This window comes from Lathamus discolor, chromosome 2 (assembly GCF_037157495.1).
Source record: "Lathamus discolor isolate bLatDis1 chromosome 2, bLatDis1.hap1, whole genome shotgun sequence".
NCBI lineage: Eukaryota > Metazoa > Chordata > Aves > Psittaciformes > Psittacidae > Lathamus > Lathamus discolor.
In genome coordinates, this window is record NC_088885.1 from 109,761,813 (window position 1) to 109,783,087 (window position 21,275).

The 21,275-nt window shown below is 39.8% G+C and overlaps 1 protein-coding gene across 5 annotated transcripts in view; it reads left to right on the forward strand.

Moving 5' to 3' along the window:
* Nucleotides 1-21,275, forward strand: part of MYOM1 (myomesin 1) — a 76,789-nt gene that overhangs the window by 6,696 nt on the left and 48,818 nt on the right. For all 5 annotated transcript variants that reach the window (XM_065668059.1, XM_065668058.1, XM_065668060.1 and 2 more), the window contains exons 3-9: nucleotides 7,364-7,501; nucleotides 12,380-12,590; nucleotides 14,732-14,889; nucleotides 18,771-18,863; nucleotides 19,801-19,889; nucleotides 20,016-20,078; nucleotides 20,923-21,087. In XM_065668059.1, the coding sequence (XP_065524131.1) occupies nucleotides 7,364-7,501; nucleotides 12,380-12,590; nucleotides 14,732-14,889; nucleotides 18,771-18,863; nucleotides 19,801-19,889; nucleotides 20,016-20,078; nucleotides 20,923-21,087 (917 nt within the window). The remainder of the gene's footprint in view (nucleotides 1-7,363; nucleotides 7,502-12,379; nucleotides 12,591-14,731; nucleotides 14,890-18,770; nucleotides 18,864-19,800; nucleotides 19,890-20,015; nucleotides 20,079-20,922; nucleotides 21,088-21,275) is intronic.

Sequence of the window (21,275 nt, forward strand, 5' to 3'; positions counted from 1 at the left end):
CTGTGCCTTCATGACCCTAACCCAAAGCCTTCTCCTTCTCATAGAAAATGTTCCCACAAGAAATGGGAACATTACTTGAAGTTGAAAAAAAAAATTGCAAAAAAAGCCTGCTTCCAAGTCACAGTTACATACTTCAGCAACTCTGGCTTGTCAGGTGAGTTTCTTCTGAAACCTGTATATTCTCACGAAGAGCTCTATCATCAGCAAATTAATTAATATTAAAGGAAATGGAGTTGCTTAATTGGGAAAGAACTTAAAACATTTCCAGGTTTCCTGAAGTTTTGTTTGAGGTAACAGCTTTTGTTTTAAAATAGTATATTTTGTGATACTTCTAAGCTTCTCTGTCGTACACAAGTTGCCAACAGGTTGGTAAATTATCCTGGTAATCAGAGATAAGAATATATCAGCTGTATCTTCTTTTTTTAGTGTGATCCTGTCCTTGTATTGGGTGTTTGAGAAAATCAATGCTGCTCTTAAGACTAGGACTCAGGAGATTCAGGCTACACGATTCAAATCTCTCTTGCACAAAACTTAATATATGAGAGAATACAATTCTGAATGATAATCTCAATATTTAAGCTAATTTTATGTTTAATATGGCCTCTGTGTTGGTATTTATTTGATTCTTGGAGCTGATTTTGCTGCAATTTGCAAGAGGTAAATTAGAACAAATGATGTGACTATGCAGTTACATATAGTGCAAATTTGAACTAATTCTTTCCAAATTTGTACTGTGTTCCCCAGATAGCCCAAAACACTTCGAGGGATAATGTGGAGATAGAAAATATCACTAAAATAAATTGGGCAAATCAGACTTTCTGTTTTCATCTGTATCAAAGGAATGGTGTAGAAAAAAACAAAAAGCCCCGCACAGAAAAGGGAAAATGAGTCTCTAAACTCTTTCGATTTTCATAAAAAAGGGTCTTGAATTGAAATGCTGTGTCTAAATGTCCCACAAGAGTGGTGGTTGCTTGAAACCTGAATGGACATATGAATCCAAATCCAGCTAAAATTCTTTGTCTAGCAATTGATTATTGCATATCACTGGATTTTAACATCAGATATACGTTTATGTATAATGGATGTACTTTTGTGGATAAGCCTCACTAAGCCCAACAGGAAAATATACTATTTAAATACTACAGTCACTTCTTATTTTTATCTGAAGTAGCTTTCACTAAACTTCATTACGCTTGCAAAATTTAAGTCTCATCCTTTTCTGTAGCTGCCTTACAGAAGAGAGTGTTCATAAAACAATGGTGTTGAGGTGCAGGTGGTGCTATGTGAGGAATTTATCATGGGAAAGCAGTGGAGAAGGACTAGGGACTAGGTAACCTGCAAGACCATAACCTGAACCCAATTCTCTGATGTCAAAGCCTTGCTTGAGCACAAAACATGCCCAGAGCATGGACACAGACAGCTTGAAGGAGCTGCAGCTTGCTTTTTCATCAGGATAGAAGAGTCCCCATTTGCAAGTGGGCTGTCTCTTCTGCACATTTCAAGTCTTCACACCCTAAGAGCTTGAAGAAGTAAAAGGAAAGAAACAGCAGCTGGCGAAACCAAGAGCAGCTTTGCTGGTTACAGTTTGCCAGAGCTGCAAAACCTGGGTCTCCTAAAAGAAAGCGAGTGTCACCTTGCAATGGTTAGCACTTCACACCTAGCCTCCCTGTCAGCTCGTGGGGCCATCTCTAGACATATGCAGGCAGGGTCTGTAGAGACAAGGGGTAGCAGCTCTCTCCCACAATCTGTTGTCATGGCCACCCATCCTCTTCCATGTTCCATCCTCAGGGGCTGCTCTCCTGTGGGAGAACTTTTTTCCCATAGCACTGGTCCATCCTCTGTGTGCTTCTGAGAAGCTTTGAGGCAGGTCTGCCGAAGCTGCTTATAGCATTACAGGCCTGTCAAACAGGAGTGCTGGATTAAACCCCTTTACCTCTTATTTCGGAAGCTCCATTCAATTGCCTCTGCTAAAACTTTCACTGTTTTATCATGAGTTGTTTTCTTGGCCAGCAGCATCAGATAGTTCCATTTTGTCACAGACAGGTTATCTGCCACCAAATGAGAGACATGCTTAGAGAGAAAATAGAAGTTATTAATGTGGCTCAGGCATTTGCATATATTTTGCAGGTCAAAATAGCAAGGAACACATGGCATAATTCAGGTGAACCAAGCAAAGAGAAGAGATGTGCCTTACTAAATTGCAATTAACTAGGCTGCCAGACAGTAAGAGTGAATGCTTTCCTGAGCAATATTGTAATCAGGATCAGGGCAGGGCTGAGTAAATAATACACTTTAAGAAACATGAGAAGACTATGATCTTGGCACTGCTCATCCTTTAATTTATTATAGGTGAGGGTTAAGAAGGTGGCTTCCAAACGTCACAGCCAAGCATGGAAATCATTTTAATGAGACCTGTTATGTGGAAACAATTCCCCTTTAAAAAATTTTGTTGTGGAAGCTGTGTTAGGGAACAGCATGATTATTGCCAGCAATATTGCCTAAGCCTGTAACAAATCTGTCAGCAACTTAAAATTAATATAGTCACCAGAGAGTGCCTCTCATCTTCAGAGCCTGGCTTTAAAGAGCTCTCTTCTGAAAATCCTTTTTTTTTTTTTCTTTCCTGTAACTGGGTTTTCCAATCCATTGTCTTCTCTTTCTGTGAGCAAATTCAGACATGGCATGTTAGGAAGGAAGCAGATGCTAGAAGCAGATCCTGGAAAATGCCTCTTGGCTAATGGAACTCCTCTGGCAGGTACAGGCGGTACAGCCATTGTGCATACCAAATGCATCCTTTTCTGCTGTCAGAATAAAGTAAGAGAGATATGTAACAAAAGCATGCTAAGGACAAGATACATGATTTTCTAGAGGCGGGTGCCTTTTCATCCAGGAGTGGAATACGTAATAGGCTGTTGTAGTCCATATTTCAACGTTCACTGAGTACAGACCCTGTGCGGGGTGGGGAAACCTGCCCCTTCAGGCACAGAAACAAGGGCAGTGCCAATACATTGAAGTATATTTCTATCTGAGAGTATGACATCAAAACAAAAACCTCTGCTTGGGAGTTTTAGAGGCTGTGTGCAGCCTTGTTGTCTTTAGCTCTTCTGTTGGCCTAGAGGGAAAAGCTAATAGCATCTATCTGTTTTTTATATCTCTACAGGACAATGCCTGTGTCTTTAGCATTTACAGTCAGCCAACTCCCAATTCAGTGACTGAGAAAGTAGGAAAATGCTGGTGTTGATATTTTAGCAAGCTGAAAACCATTAAGAAATTAGGACAGTAGGCTTGGGCCACCAACCTTGATAAGGCAGTACTGATAGTATCTGACCTGGAAAAACACACACATACACTAGCTAGGCATATCAAATGAGGCTAAAAGCTGCTAAAAGGTCATGGTACTGTTCCTCCCTGTGAAACTAGAGAGCACCGATACCCTGCTCCTTCTGCAGGAGATTCTGTTCCACGTATCAGGTAAAAGGTTGGAACATTTTAAAATAAAGGGCAAGATTTTAAAATCTGGTTCAAGAAAGCGGAGTCCCCCTGCTGTGAAGTTTGATTTTTGTGTTGCAGAGGAGGAAACAGTAATAGCAAAAAAGGAAAACAGGGAAATAAACCTCATGACAAAAATAGTGATCAGTTTGTTTTTCTATGGAAAGAGCTCCATTTGAATGTGCATTTCTACTAGCCTCCATATACCTCTGCCTGAATGAAAGCAAATGGTAGAAAGGTTTGGAAAGGAGAAACATTTTCTGCTGCTTCGAATTTATTCATCTCAGCTCTTGGTTTATGCAGTGCAATTCTAAAAAAGATTTGTGAGTAACTCTGGGTACCTGTCTGAAAACACCAGCTGGATGCTCTGATGTGACAATGAAGCAATTAGGTATTTAGGAGCAGCTGCGAGAGAAAGTGAAAATAAACCAGAAAGCATATTGTGTCAGTGTGTCAATCTAAGGTATGCTCATAGCCGAAATACTTGGTGCAGTTCTGATCATACAATCTCAGAAAGTACAGTCTGAAACCAGAAAAGGGTCAGATATCAGCAAGAAGGGTAACAGCAGATGTGGAATGCCTTCCGTTGGGAGAAGGGGCTCTTACTTTGGGAAGTGCACAGATGTGGGTATGTAACATTAACATATAAAATAGTGAAAGATGTGCAGAGAGAAAAAGAAACAAATTTCCACACAGAGCAGCATGTAAGCGCAGAAGAGATTATAAAGTAGCAGATTAAAACAGGTTCAAAAGAAAGTGCTATATTCATGTATAAATAAATATTAAGATCATTGCTACAGTCTGGATACAGCTTCTAGCTCAGGATGTCCTTAAGTCTTTCCTTGAAACCGGAGAATTTATCAAGGGAGGTATTTCTCTACATGAACTTTCTTTTTACCTGCTGTTAACCAGGAAGAGGAAACAGGCCTAAAAGCACCATTGGCAATATTCAGTGAAACACTTCTCACTGGAACCTTGCTCGGTCCAGGTCAAGTTTCTTCGGTCCCTGTTTCTCAGACTCCATTGTGATGGAGATCTCTGGCATTAATCTGAAAGCTGTGGGGGATATTTTCATAAATCCAGCTGTGGTGGGCAGAAAAAAATGAAAATGAGCTATTCAACTTCAAACACTTGAAGTGTTTGGTTAAAAAAAAAACAACCACCAAACAGACAGAACCTATAGCAATTTATCCTTTCCTTTTCAAATAATTTTAGAGTCGTAAGTGAAAAATAGGGAAAAGAAAACCCAAACACACAGAAAAGACACCATCAAAAGTTCTAGCGGTCTAGTGGAGAGTAATGGGAGCTACTATATGCACTCCCTGTTAATTCCCTACACGAGTGTGTAATCTGGACCTTAACTGAAAACTAAATTGACAGGACAGCCAAATTCTTTAGGAACAAAGATCTGTTCTGCATTTAACAGCGCTGAAAATGCCTGAGCTGAAATTTTCACCACATTTCATCTACTTTTACGAAAATAGAAACTTTTTGGCATTTAAAATGATCTGCAAATGAAGATCCTTTTCAATCGTGAAACAACCAGGAATCAAGTGGCCTCCTAAACAGCTCAGCCTAGTGTCCCTAGGAAATCTGTTTGCAGTCAGAGTCAAAATTCCAAGTTTGTCCCATTTTAAAACAGGACAGGAATAAAAGTCACCTGCTTAGTAAAGAGCTGCAGCTTCTTACAGACTGTAGTTCAGGTATGAAAAATAATGAAAATACTTTGCTTTTGATATTTCTTACCACCTATATGACAAGTTCTCCCAATGCATTTGTTGGCCGTAGTGACTGTACCACATCGTTGTCCAACCCAAGAGTGGGTCCACTGCATACCCTCTTCCAAGTTGTCTCTTTATTTTTATTTCACTCTGCCTGCACTGTTCCCAGATGTCTTCTGCTTGTATTTCTGTCCCTAAAGCTGGATCTACCTCCCTCTGACTCTCTCCCTGGCTGCCCAGGGCAGCGCCTGGCATCAGACCCCGGAGGAGGCAGCATCACTCACTTGTAGACTTGGTCTGTGCCTTGGCTGATCCAGTGGTACCCAATGTGGTAAACCTTTGGCCCCAGTCCTGGGTGTGTGCAACAGCTCCTCTCTGGCTGTGCTTCTGTTTGCATGGGAACCAGAATACAGCGGGAGGAGGTGTGAAGGAGAATGAGTGCAGGTCTGCTTTTAGCCCCTATACTGGATATTTCTTGACAGTGGTGCTGTAGGCTTGGAGGTGGTGGCTATAAAGTGGGTATCTGGGAGCACAGGGGAGAGGGCTGCCTCACTGCTATGCCAGGCAAGCCAGATACAGTCAAGTCTGATGAGAAGTGGACTAAGCAGAAAGGAAGGGAATCTTACTTACAGTGCTGGGAATGGCAGGGTAAAGAGATGAGGGCTGGAAAGCAGATGTGGGAGGAAATGTGAAGTTCAGGCAGGGAACTAGATGGAGAAGGAGAAGAGATGATAGTAAGAAAGCCATTAAGAGAGCTAGAGAGCAGGAGACTGATTTATCAGGCACTGGGTAGGGAGACGATTTGGTCTGAGCAAAGGGACAGGCAAAAGAAAAGGAAGGAAAGAACAGAGAATGAAACTGGACCCATGTGATTTCACACACACAATCTCACGTGGTAGATTATTAACACATAGTTCAGAAATTAAGCACTCCTCCTGGTATGACTTGTGTTGGTGGCAACTCTGGAGCTTGGTACTTTCTTTTGCAGGGTTGCAGCCAAGGGAAAACATTAGCCCAGGCATGTATCTGTAATCTTACATTACGCATGTGTAACATTCTCAGGAACCCGGTATTAGCGTGAGTTCAGATTATATGTGCACAGCATGTTACGTAGAGACACCAGTGTAAGCTACCCAGGGTATGGGAAGCAGGTTAGCCATGTGTGGGCTAATGAGCTGTGCAAAGAAGCCACATGCCTTAATTCTGCCCCTTTACCTGTGCACATAAGGGGTAAGCTTATGTTGTGTAGAGAGACCCCGAGACCAGAAGCAGAGTCACATATGATTTCCCTTGGTGATGTTGAGACAGATGAATAGACACTTTGGAAGTTAATATAAGGCTGAGAGCTAATTAGGCTATTCCATGGATCTGTGAGTTAGAGATGTGCTGCATTAGGAAAGGAGGACAGAGTTATTTGGAGCTTTGCTAACACAAGTTGTAACCATGTTAAAAATGAACCCAAAATGGCTGCCTCAAATATGCTTCACACTGCTCAGAATCCCTCCTCAGCTGGTGGGGAGGGGAAGCCTTGCTCTTCTTTCTCTCCACTCATTCTCCATTTATCTGTGCTATGTGCAATGGTGCTTCTTCACTTAGCTCTACACTTTCAATGGATTGGGGTGGTATGGGAGAGCAGTGGGAATGGTGATGCTGGTTACTGAGCAATACACTGCCCAGCAGTTTCTGTAGAGAGACTTATGTGCATTATTACTTTGATTACATTTGCACACCAACATTTTGTTTGGGGACTAGATAATTTCAGGACTGTAAATTTTGGAAAAGTAGAGATTATGAGTTCAGGTACAATCTTTAGAATTACTCAGTGGCCTCACTGACTTGAGGATCTACCAAAACTGGGTATGCCAACTCTCCAAGTCCCACGCCAAGAAGCTATTAAATGTGCATTGCTATCAGGTATAGTGTTTATTTTCTCTATGTAGATTTAATATCACAGGGCATCAGTATTATATTAGTAATGATGAATTTGTCAAAAGTGCATTTAGTTAATTGTTTAATAACTCTGAAGACATGGCTATGAAAATTGTATTTTCTTGCTTATCAAGAGAGCAGTAATTTTTAGTACTTTAATCTTATTTTGGAGTGTTTCTTAACAGCTTTTTTTTTTTCTTAATTTAACAATATTATTTTTATTTCAGACTGAAAAATTCCAATTTAATGATTGAAGATCAATCCTATAAGATGAGTCCCAAAGCAAAGAGAGCAAAACAAAACTTCGTGTCTGAGGGCAAAGAGAATGAAGCCATAGACTACTCAGTGCCCATATTCACAGGACGGTATGTTCACTTTCCTTTTGTTTGGTAATGTCTTTCTGACATTTTATTAACAAATTATAAATTAACATCTATTCATCTTTTCTCACACCCATGGATCTCAAGGTGATTGCACTTGACACAAGTGATAAAAAGACAAAGAGAAGTCAACTGATTGGCAGAAAATCAGACAATGATCATCCAGAGTCGGGACAAATGAACCCAGGTGTCTGGACTTTGTTTTGTACACAATGCCAGGGTGCTTTCTATGCAATTAAGATATAATTATAACCCTGCTTATTGGAAACCAGGCAAGCATGTTGTACACATTATTTAGTTTATTCTTTTGGTTTTAAGACAGTTCTGTAATTCAATGTCTCTTACCAAGCATTAAACACAGAAATAGTGAAATGCTGTGTTAATGTTTTGTCCTGGCACAGGGAAAATCTGGAATGAAGCCAAATACTTTCTCAAATCCATTGTAATGATTCATACTGATCTCACATGTTGGTATTTATTGCATGATTACTACTGATGTAATAGATCTTACTTCAGCTGTGTCCTCAATGAAGCTGAATGTGAACTTTATGTGGAAGCCAGAACCAACATAAGCAAGGAGGCTCCCCTGCCCTTTTTGGGGTATGGCATATTGATTTTATTAGGAGTCTCTGGCAGCTCAAGCATAGTCACTTGTTCAGATTTATATATACCAGGTTGTGGGGTAGAAAACTGGTTCCTGATTGGAGGACAGGAGAAAAATTTCTGGCTCACTTGCAGTTGAACAGAACTTTTCTTTCAACTTCTCTTTCTTCTGCTGCACAGCATTTTCATGGGACACTTCCAAGCTGTTTCTGGGAGCCAGTGCTTTTAGGTCTAGTGCTTAATCAACACCCAATATCACTTCTTCATTGTGTCCAGACTTGTGCTTACGTGTGAAAATGGGTTCCACCTTGTCAATGGGAGATATTACTGTTCTGGCCTTTTGAGTGTTTGTGATACTTTTGCAGTTTTGGTTTTTATCATTTCCCTTCACTATCTGGAGCAATTTTTTTCTCACCCCTTGTATGTTCCGGTGTCAGATTCATTGCTCTTTTCCAAACCACATTCAGAAGCACACACTGTTGCCTTTTTAAACCATTGCTTTGGAGTTTCAGCTATATCTTCTGTGACAGAAATACATAAATATGCCTCAGACAAAACTTACAGTGACATATTTTCAAGGCTGCTCACTACCTTTGCATCTGTGTGTCTTCCTCAGGCACAAATCTCATCCCTTTTTATTGTGTCTTGAGTCTACAAAAGTAAAATTTATAGTGTTGATCAATAGTTGAAAGTCATGACTGATGGCTAGGGATAGTGTGTAGCGTCATTTATTTGTGTATGTGCAATTATTTTGGCTTCCTGCATTAAAAGATCCTGTCAGATTCTTGCATCATCGTTACTATAGGGACTGTTACTTTAGGGACTGTAGTGACAGGACAAGGGTAACAGGTTAAAACTTAAACAAGGGAAGTTTAGATTGGATATAAGGAGGAAGTTCTTTCCTGTCAGGGTGGTGAGGCACTGGAACTGGTTGCCCAAGGAAGTTGTGAATGCTCCATCCCTGGCGGTGTTCAAGACCAGGTTGTACGGAGCATTGGGTGACAAGGTCTAGTGTGAGGTGTCCCTGCCCATGGCAGGGGGGTTGGAACTAGATGATCTTAAGGTCCTTTACAACCCTAACTATTCTATGATTCTATGATTTTGTGCTTCTTATTACTGTTTTTGGTATCAATCTTACTTTTTCACATGGTAACTCAGGAAATTGTGTGTGCTTTTGTAGCACACTAATTTATATTTTTTTAATTAGTAAAAAAGTATATAAAGAGCAGATGATGATTGTTAGGGTGTGCAACTAAACATGGCAGGAAATGGTTGATGTGTCTGGTTTAGGCTTTTTCTCTGCTGGCATCACGTTCATGACCGTATGTCAAGACTGCAGAAGTTGCATGCCACATTCCTGTCAGATATTTATTTTTGTTTGAAAGATAACAGCTGAAGCCCATTGAACCACGTGCATGTTATATGTCATTCCCAGATTCCTCTGTGAAATTGATGTGCTGTTTCCTATGGGCAGATAGCTTTTACAAGGAATAGTTATTTATAAAGGTCAGCTCTCTATGGGTTCATTGGAACTGTTGCTGCTGGATGACCTTCAGCTCCATGTCACTGTTTCCGTTATTTGGTTCTGCTATAGAAAGGTCCCTTGCTCAGATTATTCCATTCACAACTGTTCTTCTTGAATACCTAGCCTAATTCTTGCAAGATAAAATTTGGACAGACAAACAGCATTCTAGATAACAAAACACCCACAGCCTTATTTAATGCCATAGGTGCTAAAGGTACTGGATGTGTCTCATGGAACTATTTGCAGCCACTAACAAGACTATGCCAAAGGACTGCAGATGGTAGATACCCTTTAAATAATGTTTGGTGTGTGCCATATGGGATTTGATCCTATTGTTTCTCTTTGAAAAAGGTTTTCTAATGAAACCCCTGAGACCTGACTGCAGAATCATTTCTTAACTGGTACTGTGTGCTTTTTCTGATGCATTCATCTTTTCAGGGAACATGTTTCTCTTTGATCTGGGAAGATTAAAGCAGGAAGAAATGGTTAGCAAATCCAAATATTTAATATTGTTGATGAAAAGCATCTGGGGACCACTACTGCAGATGACTATACTGAGTCCTATATTAGTCTGAGGATATTCATGAGCCCCTAGAAGATGCTTTATGCCTTGAGGAGTGGGTCTATCCTGTGAAGCTGCTGAAATTTTAACTACTGTGATTAAGGAGGAAATAATGTCAGCTTGCCTTTGAAAGAAAATTCCACTGACTCATTTAAACTGAATGTAGATAGCTACATTCATATTAATTAAAGTGGGTTTTGAAAATCATCTTTAGAATCTCTGCCACATATCTGCAGCTTCAGACATATTTGTGGGGAGAGCTGTTATGCCTAAGTGAAGGCATTCAGTCATCCCACTGATACTTCTAATGATCATCCTGTTAAAGAAGCTAGAAACACAGAAAGTTCAAGGCAAAATTTGAACACATGAGGGAGTTCAAAGCTCTCTGCTGTTAAATAAGTTTTTTAGTCTTCTGAGCAATTTTTACGCATAATTAAGGTAGCAATACGTTCTACTGCTTGGATGTCTTGCATCTCACTGAACTGAATTTTAGCCCAAAGATAGCGGGCCGGGCAGTAAATTATGGGCTTGAATCCAAATTTTCTTGAGTGTTGACATGCGCTATCAGATACATAATATTAGCAATCTTAAAGAAAACAGAAAAAAAGCATTCACCCTAATCTTTTCACTTTGCAGCAGTAGTAAGCATTTTATGATAAAATAGCGAGGCTGTGCTTGAGCACATTCTGGAAATAAACGGAGACTGCTGTCTCTACAGTACTTGCAAGATGGCACTTCACAAGAACTAAAATAGAACCTCTTTTCTGTGTACCATCTAATGTTACCCTAAAGTAACTAAACTCAGCAGAAAGATATTAATGCTGCTCCTTAAGTCAAGAAACTGTCATTGGCATATGCACTACTATAGCAGCTTTTATGTTCTGGCAGTGACAAAACAATACAGCTGCAATGGTACTTCCATATGTACGTATGGAAACAAGATTGGATCCATTGAGAGTAACTGTTCTTTTCATCTCACCTCTGCAAAAAGCCTGAGGGAGATGCTTCAAGAAATCTTCTCAAAAACATTTGGAAGAACAGTCACCCTACAAACAGGATTGAATTTTCTATGAATAAAGAGAACTAAATCATGTTGCCCAAGGCTCTGTTCAACCTGGCCTTGAACACTGACAGGGATGGAGCATTTACCAGTTCTTTGGGAAATCTGCTCCAATGCCTCACCACCCGCACAATAGAGAACTTCTTCCTTATGTGTAACATGAACAACCTGTTTAAGTTTTAACCCATTACCCCTTGTCCTATCACTACAGTCCCTGACGAAGAGTCCCTCTTAAGCGTCCTTGTAGGCCCCCTTCAGATACTGGAAGGCTGCTATGAGGTCTCCACGCAGCCTTCTCTTCTCCAGGCTGAACAGCCCCAACTTCCTCAGCTTGTCTTCATACGGGAGGTGCTCCAGTCCCCTGAACATCCTCGTGACCCTCCTCTGCACTTGTTCCAGCAGTTCCATGTCCTTTTTATGTTGAGGACACCAGAACTGCACACAATACTCCAGGTGAGGTCTCACAAGAGCAGAGTAGAGGGGCAGGATCACCTCCTTCGACCTGCTGGTCACGCTCCTTTTGATGCAGCGCAGGATACGGTTGGCTTTCTGGGCTGCGAGTGCACACTGAAGCCAGCTCATGTTCATTTTCTCATTGACCAACACCCCCAAGTCCTTCTCTGCAGGGCTGCTCTGAATCTCTTCTCTTCCCAGCCTGTAGCTGTGCTTGGGATTGCCCCGACCCAGGTGTAGGACCTTGCACTTAGCTTGGTTGAAATTCACAAGGTTGGTTTTGGCCCTTTCAAGCATGTTGAGGTCCCTCTGGATGACTTTGAATGCTCCCTCCATTTCTGTTTTGAATACCTCTGAAACTGCTATAGCAGAAACATACTATGAAAAAGTGTCCATTGTAGTTGACTAATCTGATAGAGACAGAGCACTGGAACAGGCTGCCCAGGGGGGTTGTGGAGTCTCCTACACTGGAGATATTCAAGGCCCGCCTGGACAAGTTCCTGTGTGATGTACTGTAGGTTACCCTGCTCTTGCAGGGGGGTTGGACTAGATGATCTTTTTAGGTCCCTTCCAACCCTTGGGATTCTGTGATTCTGTGATTCTGTACAAATATATTCTCAGCATTTTCCAATGGGATTCTGCTTTTTAAAATTCTTTCAGAGAAGTGAGTATCAGTGGGATCACAGACACAGAAGAAGAAAGAATTAAAGAAAGTGCTGCATACGTTGCCAAGAGGAATCTTTTTGCCACAGGTGAAGGAGTTAGTGCCAGCAAGGTGGCCAAGTCAACTTCTGAAGAGGAGCATCATGAAAAAAAGTCAAGGAAAGTAGCAATCCGGGAGTCTGCGGAACGTGTGGCCCTGAAGAAAACGGTAAAAAGAACAGAAATGAACACCTGAGCTGTAATCAGCATGGGTGCTTTTTGTTTGGTGTTTGTGAAGTGCTTAGTACAGCAGGGTCCTGATTTACACCATGGACAATCACAGTAATGGTAGTAAAAACCGGTGTTTTCAATGGAAATCTTTTTAATGGCCTAAAGTCTTGTTATCTTGGTGTCAGGTGGGTAAGAAAAGAGGCACTGTGCTTGATGCAGGCACCAGGAACACTTCTGCTGTGCTGGGAGAAAGGGAGGGAGAATGAGGCTGGGAAATGCTCTTTGGTCATGTGTGGTGGTTTAAACAAAGTCAGCCATAAATCACACAGCTTGTTCACTCACTCCCCCCACCTTCTTGCCCTCCCCCTACAGCCAGAGGGATGGAGAAGAGAATCAAAAAGAATGCAACTCCCACAAGTTGAGATAAGAACAGTTTAGTAACTAAGGTGTGACACAAATCACTGCTGCTACCACCAATAATAATAATGATAAAGGAAATAACAAGAGGAAAGAATACAACACCTCAGCACCAGCAGACCAATAACTCGCCCCACTCCCCCCAGCCGAGCACTGACTGATACCTCGTCCAACCCTGCAGTCCTCTAGTCCTTCTGGGTAACTGCCCGTTACATCCTGGGCATGACGTGCTGTGGTATGGAATACCTCTTTGGCTAGCTTGGGTCAGGTGTCCTGTCTCTGCTTCCTCCCAGCTTTCCCTGCTCCCTAGCAGAGCATGAGGCTCAGAAAGTCCGTGGGCAGACCAAACATTTGAGCAGCAACTAAAAACATCGGCATTATCAGCGCTGTTCCCAGGCCAAAAAATCAAAACACAGCACTGCACTAGCTACTAAGAAGGAGAAAAATGACTGCTACTGCTGAACCCAGGACATCATGCCAACACCTAGTTAAATGGCACAGCATCCTTCACCTGAACAATGGGGTAGTTGCTGGACAGAGAAGAAAGGTGCCAGTATATATGCCTTAGCAATAAGAAGGTGATGGGGTAATTTCTCAGTATTTATGGCCTAGGAACAAGCTTGTTACAGGAACTTGTGCTTGTTACTAGGAACATAGTGCTTATCCCAGAGTCTTAATCACAGGGTGTAAATTAAGGAGGGAATTGCCAAAGACATCTGGAACTGAATCTCTAATTGTGGGTAGCTTTGATATTATTGTGCAACTTAAAGAATTATACTCTGTGTACTTACAAATATGTTATGACCAGACTGGCAGAATATATCAAGCACAAATATATTTAATTTAGCAAAAAAAGAATTGAGAAACAGTGAAGGTGACATATGATAATAACCAGTGGAAATTACTACATACAGAAGGAAAAAGAACAAGTAAACAAGGAATGCCTGGCTAAGTAGAAGTACCTGGGGATTTGGGACTTGTAACAGGTCACAGATATAATGTCAGGCAATGTAAAGTTAGTCGTATAAATACAAACAGCATTCTGGAATGTGTTAGGAAAAGTAATTGTCATGAAAACATAAGGGGCAGCTACTTAATCGTGTTGGAGACTGTTAGGCCTCTGATAACGAGTAGTTAGCATTTTATGAACGTTGAGGACAAGCAGAACCTTTCCAGAACCAAGAAGCAACAATTGCAAGGAAACTAGGAATTGCACAGTTTATAAAAGACAGATGATTATGAAAGCTGTCTTCTTCTAATAAATGTAATTTAGGGATCTGTAATTCTCCGTATATGTGAAAGTCAGGGCAGAAGATAGAGTTTAGTTTGCAGAAAACAAGATTTATAACATACTCGATTTTTTTTCCAGCTGTGCGGGTAGCCAAGCAGTTGAAATGGTTACCCCCGGAAGGAGGAAAGTACTCATCAGCAGGAAAGGCTTGAGAGCAGTTCTGACAGACATGATCTGGTCATACACAGTCTTGCATTGCAGAAGACATCTGAGTTTCAGACCTGTTTCACTTTTCACTCTGTATTAAAAAAAATAATTAAACATGGAAAATTATTTTACTTAGGGTAGCTTTAAGGGGAAAAAACCCAGTAAATCAAATTTACCTATTTTGGAGGTAGAACTTCTGGAAGATTAAAACTATGTTAATACATTCATAATAATAATTTGCACTTATAACTGCCGGACGTTATAATCAAATGTTTCTTTTCCAGCTAGAAGAGACTCAGGCATTCCACAAGAAGTTGAATCAAGATAGTCTTTTACATGCTCCTGAGTTCGTTATCGAGCCTCGTTCCCACACTATCTGGGAAAAGCAAAATGTTAAATTTCATTGTTCTGTCGCTGGCTGGCCAGAACCCCGTGTTACATGGTAAGTTTGGGTCTGTCTGTAGCACTGAAAGTCACCACATAACCAGTATCTGAAGTTGTCTCAGTGAATGTGGTATTTTGTCTGGAAAGGTACAAGTCCAATTAAAAAAATCAGGTACAGAAGCCTCTGTTGCATAACGACGATAGGAATACATAGATTATTTTTTTCATAGAGACATCCAACATATTGTTTCTGTCTGCTGATGAAGAAAAAGCAGCACAGTGTGATTTGTCATCAGTATTATCCTCAAAATAATGTTTCCAAATACTTTTTAGTCTATGAATGCCATTAATGTCCCTGAAGCATTAAAGCATGCTTTGGTTATGAACTAGCTGTTTGGCTGCTGAGCAGATACAGTACTGAATCTCCATGAAACTCAGATCTCATGGTGCAGGATGTTCATAGCAGACACATCATAATTATTTGAAGTCAAAGACTGCAGATAGATCCAAGACTACTGAAAGCTTTGGAGTCTGTTGGAAGCTTTCTACCCACTTGAATGGTCTTCGGACAAAATCTTTACTGTCAGAACTCCAAGATATACTCTCAGTCATAGCTGAAGGTCTAATTTGACTCTTGCATTAATGTTTACCCTGACTGGAATTGAATTTAACTTAATTAATAGTGACTTGAAGCTTCACTATCTCACTGTCTATTGAGCTGATCTTTCTTACCTACTTCATGCTATACAGATGCCAGCCAGTAACTGAGATAATAGGTAATAACTTTTTTTTTCCAAACATAAAATGAGATTTGATGCTCATTATTTAATTTAGGAGTCTTTTAGAATGTGTATATAAAATGTATGTTTGTGTTTATAAAATGGACAAAGAACAAGACTGTGTTCATCATTAAGCATTAATTAGGAGTAAGTCCTATGGATATTCTATTTGTGGAGACAACAGAAAACATCTACAATATCATGACGTCAAGTGATACTCATATTCTGCAATTTACTACTTGAATTGATTAAAGGACTTTGTATTTATTTAGTTCTGATCTCGGGCTTGACAAAAAGTGCTACGAAGAGGCATATTAATGCCTATGCATTAATAAGCATAGAGCTGATGCCTATGAAGTCACTTGATCTCTCTCATTAGACCACGACAACCAATAGCCAGGCTTTGCACACACATTTTCCCCATCATGTAAGCATTGCAAGTGTCCTGTTTTGACATTCCTCCTAGAGAGGATTCCAGACAAACCCTCTGGGTCTGGTCTCAGCTGGACTTAAAGAATGGTCAGCTATGTTCTTGGGTGTAATCCAGCTCTGTAACCTGAATCTTAACCAAGAACACAAGAGCTGGGCCATTTTCACTTTGGTTGAGATTCACCTTATCCCACAAATCTGATATGGATAAACCAAGTCTTCAGCTGTTCGCCTTTGCTCTCAATGTGAACCAGCCTTTCACCTAAGTGCTAAATGTGTATGGTAGAAATTAATGCATCATTCTGCCATACATCTGAATTCCAAAGGGATTTCAGTTTGCCCCAGGCTACTAATGGAAAAAGAGTTCACAGCCATTTCAGCAGGTGTGTTTGCTCTGAGATACAGAACAGTGCTGACCTGGATCTGTCAGCTTTCTTCAGCATTTATACTGAAATGTCAGTTGTGTATTCCAAACAGTCATTCTTTGTATAAGCAATGAAGACCTTTTTATGCTGTGCCTGAAAAATTATAAAGCTTCATGAACTCTCTTTGAAGAAAATCTTGCTGTCCAGTGCAGCTGTTCTGACTCCCTTGGAAAAAGCGTATGGAAAACCCAAGACATTTGAAACCAGTAGCAGAAAGCATAAACTATAAGTGCATAATGACAGTGGGAGGCTGCAGTCCAACATTAGCTAATGACTTGGCTGTTCTGGAATTTGTGTTTCCAGAAATAGCAAGTGGTCCTGCAAACACATGAGCCCTATTCTTTCAATAGATGAATATGAATAAGTGAAAATTGAATCAATTATTTTTTACTAACCTGATAATGAAGACAAAAGAAGTGAAAGTCTTCTCGCTGCTGGCATGACTGAGTTAAAGCTTGTTTCTGCACAGCACCACATGCTACTAAATGCCTTTGCTGCCAGCAGGATTCAAGGGTTGCCCAGCCCTTTGGAGAAAAGTTAGAGATATTATGGAATCAAGTCTTGTGTCACAGGTTTTCATATTCCCTGAAAATGTTAAGAACATTCTGTTTTCTAGACACATTACATGGAATATTAAGATGTTCCCAGGCAGATCAGTCTAGGGAGCACCATGGCACAAATGAGGTGGTGCTCCCCAGAAGAAGAATGGTGGTGAATGGATTACTCTTACTGGACCCATGTATTATTCTTTGCTGTGAGTCATGATAATGCAGTAGGAGATCCATAATAAGGTGAAGCATCTCTGCAGCTGTTTGAAGTCCAGAATAGAGAGTACTGCCCTGCACTGAGTCCCTTTTCATAGACATCTTGCTGAGAAGAAGATCAGGATGAGAAGCATTGGGTTTACGATCCTCACTCACTTGGAAAAAAAACAGTGTATTACTGTGTCCAAATATTTGTAGCCAGGGAAATATTCCTTATTCCACAACACTGAAAGTGCTGAAAAGTAATTTTCAGATTTACTGCAGATACAGTTTCATCTTATAATATATAAAACTAATAGTATTCTTGGTAAAGATAAAATTGCTTATTATTGACTTGTTTGGTGAAATGGTCAAGCCACTGACACCAGATCAGTTCCCTTTCCTGACTGAAAATCATGAGAGATTAAAAATTTAAAATCAGAAATGAAGCAGCAAAGCTCTTTCTTTAGCTGGATATCTGTTACAGCTTGTGAAGAGAAAGGTTTATTTAAGCTATATCAGAGTAAGAAATTAAGATACTCTCATCTTTCATCATTTGTATTTCCACTTCCCTTATATATGTACTTTATGGAGAACAGGGAAAGCTGTGTTAGAGGACACTATCTTAGGAAACATTCTTTCTTTATGGATCTCAAATCAATCCTAAATGTACTGAGTACAATTCAGTGTGTAATATTATTAGACCCCTATTGCCATTTTGTTCCGCGTTAGTAATACTTAAAACTGGATTCACTTGAACATTTAGTTGGTTACACCATGTATTGTCCAAAATGAGTGACTTTTTATGCAACAGTTGGTCGAGAAGAATTTACATGAACTCTTCCTCTGTGAGTCTCAAGCTGTTTATATAAATTCTGAAATAAGCAGTACCAGCTCACTACTGGATCAGTACTAGTTCATTCTTTCAAATTACTTACCATAAACTTTCCCTACCTGAAGATATACCTGTACCAGAAAACACAGTATAAAGGCAGAGAAGCTTTTCGCGGCATAGCTTTTGCCAGATCCCTCACTGCAATGGACTTTACCAGCAAGATGATTTTTCCTTATCAGTCTAACCCTGCTGGGCCTTCTGTCAATTTAGCCATGCAAGCAAAAAAGAAAAAACCCAAAACGTTCTACTTGACATTTTTGTGAATATGCAGGTTTTAAAAGTAGGTCAGATATGGAAACTAAACAAAACGTGTACGATACCTAATAGGGAAGGATGCTGCAGAATTTTAATTGTTTACAACTGTCAGAACTCTAGAGATGTTGCTCATGTGACTCCCCCATTTCTTTACAAATAGCAGCATGAAGCTCATGGTAGTACAAACTGATTCTCATCCCATTCAATACTATTATCTCCTGTCAAAGGGGTCAAAGAAAAAGGGAGAAAGATTACGCTTCTAAAGATATGTAATGTCTTCCCAGGAAATTAGACTGCAGTTAGGAAAATATGCAGAAACTGATGTTTTATTTCAAACATCAAGAACTTGACCTTTTAAAGCATAAAATTATACACTTCTGTTTGTGACATGCTGGTTTTTTGCTTTTCCATAGGTACAAAAACAATGTGCCCATCAATGTACAGGCTCATCCTGGCAAGTATATCATTGAAAGCCGATATGGGCTGCACTCACTGGAGATTAGCACGTAAGAGAATACTAAATAATTTAACAGAGCTTAATCTGAAATATTGTCATAGATTAGGACCTGCAAAATGCGAACAAATCTCTTGGGATGTAAGAGATATCAAGTTTGTACAGCTGAGGTGAATGTTGTCCACTAAATGTTGAAGCAGGTCTGGTTTTCCTCAGTAGAGGATATGGAATTTGCCTAAGTGAATTAATCTGTACTATTATTCTGTTTATGGCTGAGTCAGAAACATGTAGGGCATTGTGATTACTTTTTCCATTTGTCTACTGCATGAGTACAGTTAAACATGAGAAAAATCTAGTTCAGAGTAAAAATACGTGAGTTAACTGTTTCTGAAATATAGCGAATTTCCTGATTCATACGGAATTGAGGAGCAGAACTGAGATGTCCTCACATACACACAAGACAGATCTTTAACAGTACTCATCCTCCAAATGGGATTTTCTTTTCAGTCGCTTTGCATTAAAAATCTAGAAAACATGAGACCTAATCACTTAATTTGACAATCAGCAGCAATCTAGGTTTGACAATTTAGATACTGGTAGGTGCCCATTGAAAAGATACTGATATCTACCTTTTCTACAGCTTCCACGTTAGGCATCTCTCCATAGAATACAGTAAATGAGAGATAATTGAGAGACAACTTGAATATTATCAGACATTTTTTCCTATTTCTGCTATATTCTCAATTTCAAATCTGTAAGTAATATCTAAAGAGAGACGTTTATTTCAAACACTGCTTTCTTAACATTCAGATAATGTAGTCATTAGTAGCTACAATCAATCCAGTGTCCAGTGTGTCTGTCTCCCAAGCTTTGATTTCCTTCTAGATTTTACCCAGATTTCTGAGGGTTTCCTTAATCTAAAACATAGGAGAGGCTACGCCAAGGAGTAAACTTTTGCCCTGCCTAATAATTTCTATCTATCTTTTTAGATGTGATTTTGACGACATTGCTCAGTATCGGGCCTCTGCTATGAATGTTAAAGGAGAAATTTCAGCTTTTGCTTCCCTCGTGGTAAAGAGTAGGTTTACAAAATATTTCCTTTGGGTTTTTTTTGTTAAGAGGTACATTACCACTTTTGGGTTTGGGGCTCAGAGAGCCTTTACCTCATGGTGATAGTGACTGGAGTTGTTCATTTTCTGTTTAGGGTACAAAGGAGAAATTGATGCAAGTCTTCTGCATTCTGGAACTTTTTCCATGCCTCTGGGACGTAAGTGGCAATATATGTTTGTTTAACACATCCATTTATGGTTGCAACATCATGTCAAATGACTAAGTAGAATATTATTTAAAACAGAATAAGGTCTGATTTACAAAGGTGCTGAATTCTACAATTTCAGATGGTGTTACCCTCACCTGTAGGTGAGGTTATGGGAAAGGAAGATAATGATCTGCATATACCCATTGATCACAGGAACACTGGGAGCTACCACTGTAGGGCAGTTGTGGAAAAGGAAAATGTGTCCCTAGGTTTTATCAGCTGAGCTGTTTCAAAAGAAACATGGAGGCCCCTGTGCCATGTATGTGTGGTACAAGTGTAATGCACTTAGTATTTTCTGTCTGGAATACTGCACAACTTGGGTCACACACCATCAGGAAAGATAAATTCAGAAATATATCCAGAAATAAGCTACCTGAATGTCTGGGAGAATGAAGAGCTCATTTTATATTAAAAACCTAAATCATTAATCATAAATAGACAATTTTTTTTAAATTATTAAGCAAACCTTATGAGAAAATGATAGAACACTGCATCTGAAATTGTGGACACTCTGAAATGAAATTCTAAAGGAGCCTCTCCCGTATAAAATGAACTAGCTGTAAAAACTAGGGTTGCATGAATAAAGAAATGGTTGATTCTCTTTGGTAGTAAGGGCTTAGATTATTTAACACTGCAATTACCTGTGAAGATGATGACTTAATATGTACCTTTGCTATTTTTACCCTAAACTTTATCTTAGCTTATATTCATAATCATTGGGTACTTTTGCTTCCTACTCTTGTCACGAAAGGAAGGAAAAAGCAAACAGATGGATTTTTTTTTCATTATGCAGTTGGCGTTACCCCTCATGGCTATGCTTCCAGGTTCGAAATCAGCTTTGTCGACAAGTTTGATGTATCCTTTGGGAGAGAAGGCGAGACAATAAGTCTGGGCTGCACAGTTGTCATAAATCCTGATATCAAGCGCTTCAAACCAGAAATTCAATGGTACAGAAATGGTGAGAAAGTTTGACAAGAATAAATAGAAACTTCTTTCATATAAACCTTTACTCACTTCAGCACAAGTGAATGTTGTGATTTGGTCATCACTGTCTCAGATTTTTCAAACAGTCGTATTTTCTCCTTTTCAATTCAAAGTACTTCAAAACTTAGCATTTCGAAATGCAACCACAGTTAGAAAACTGAT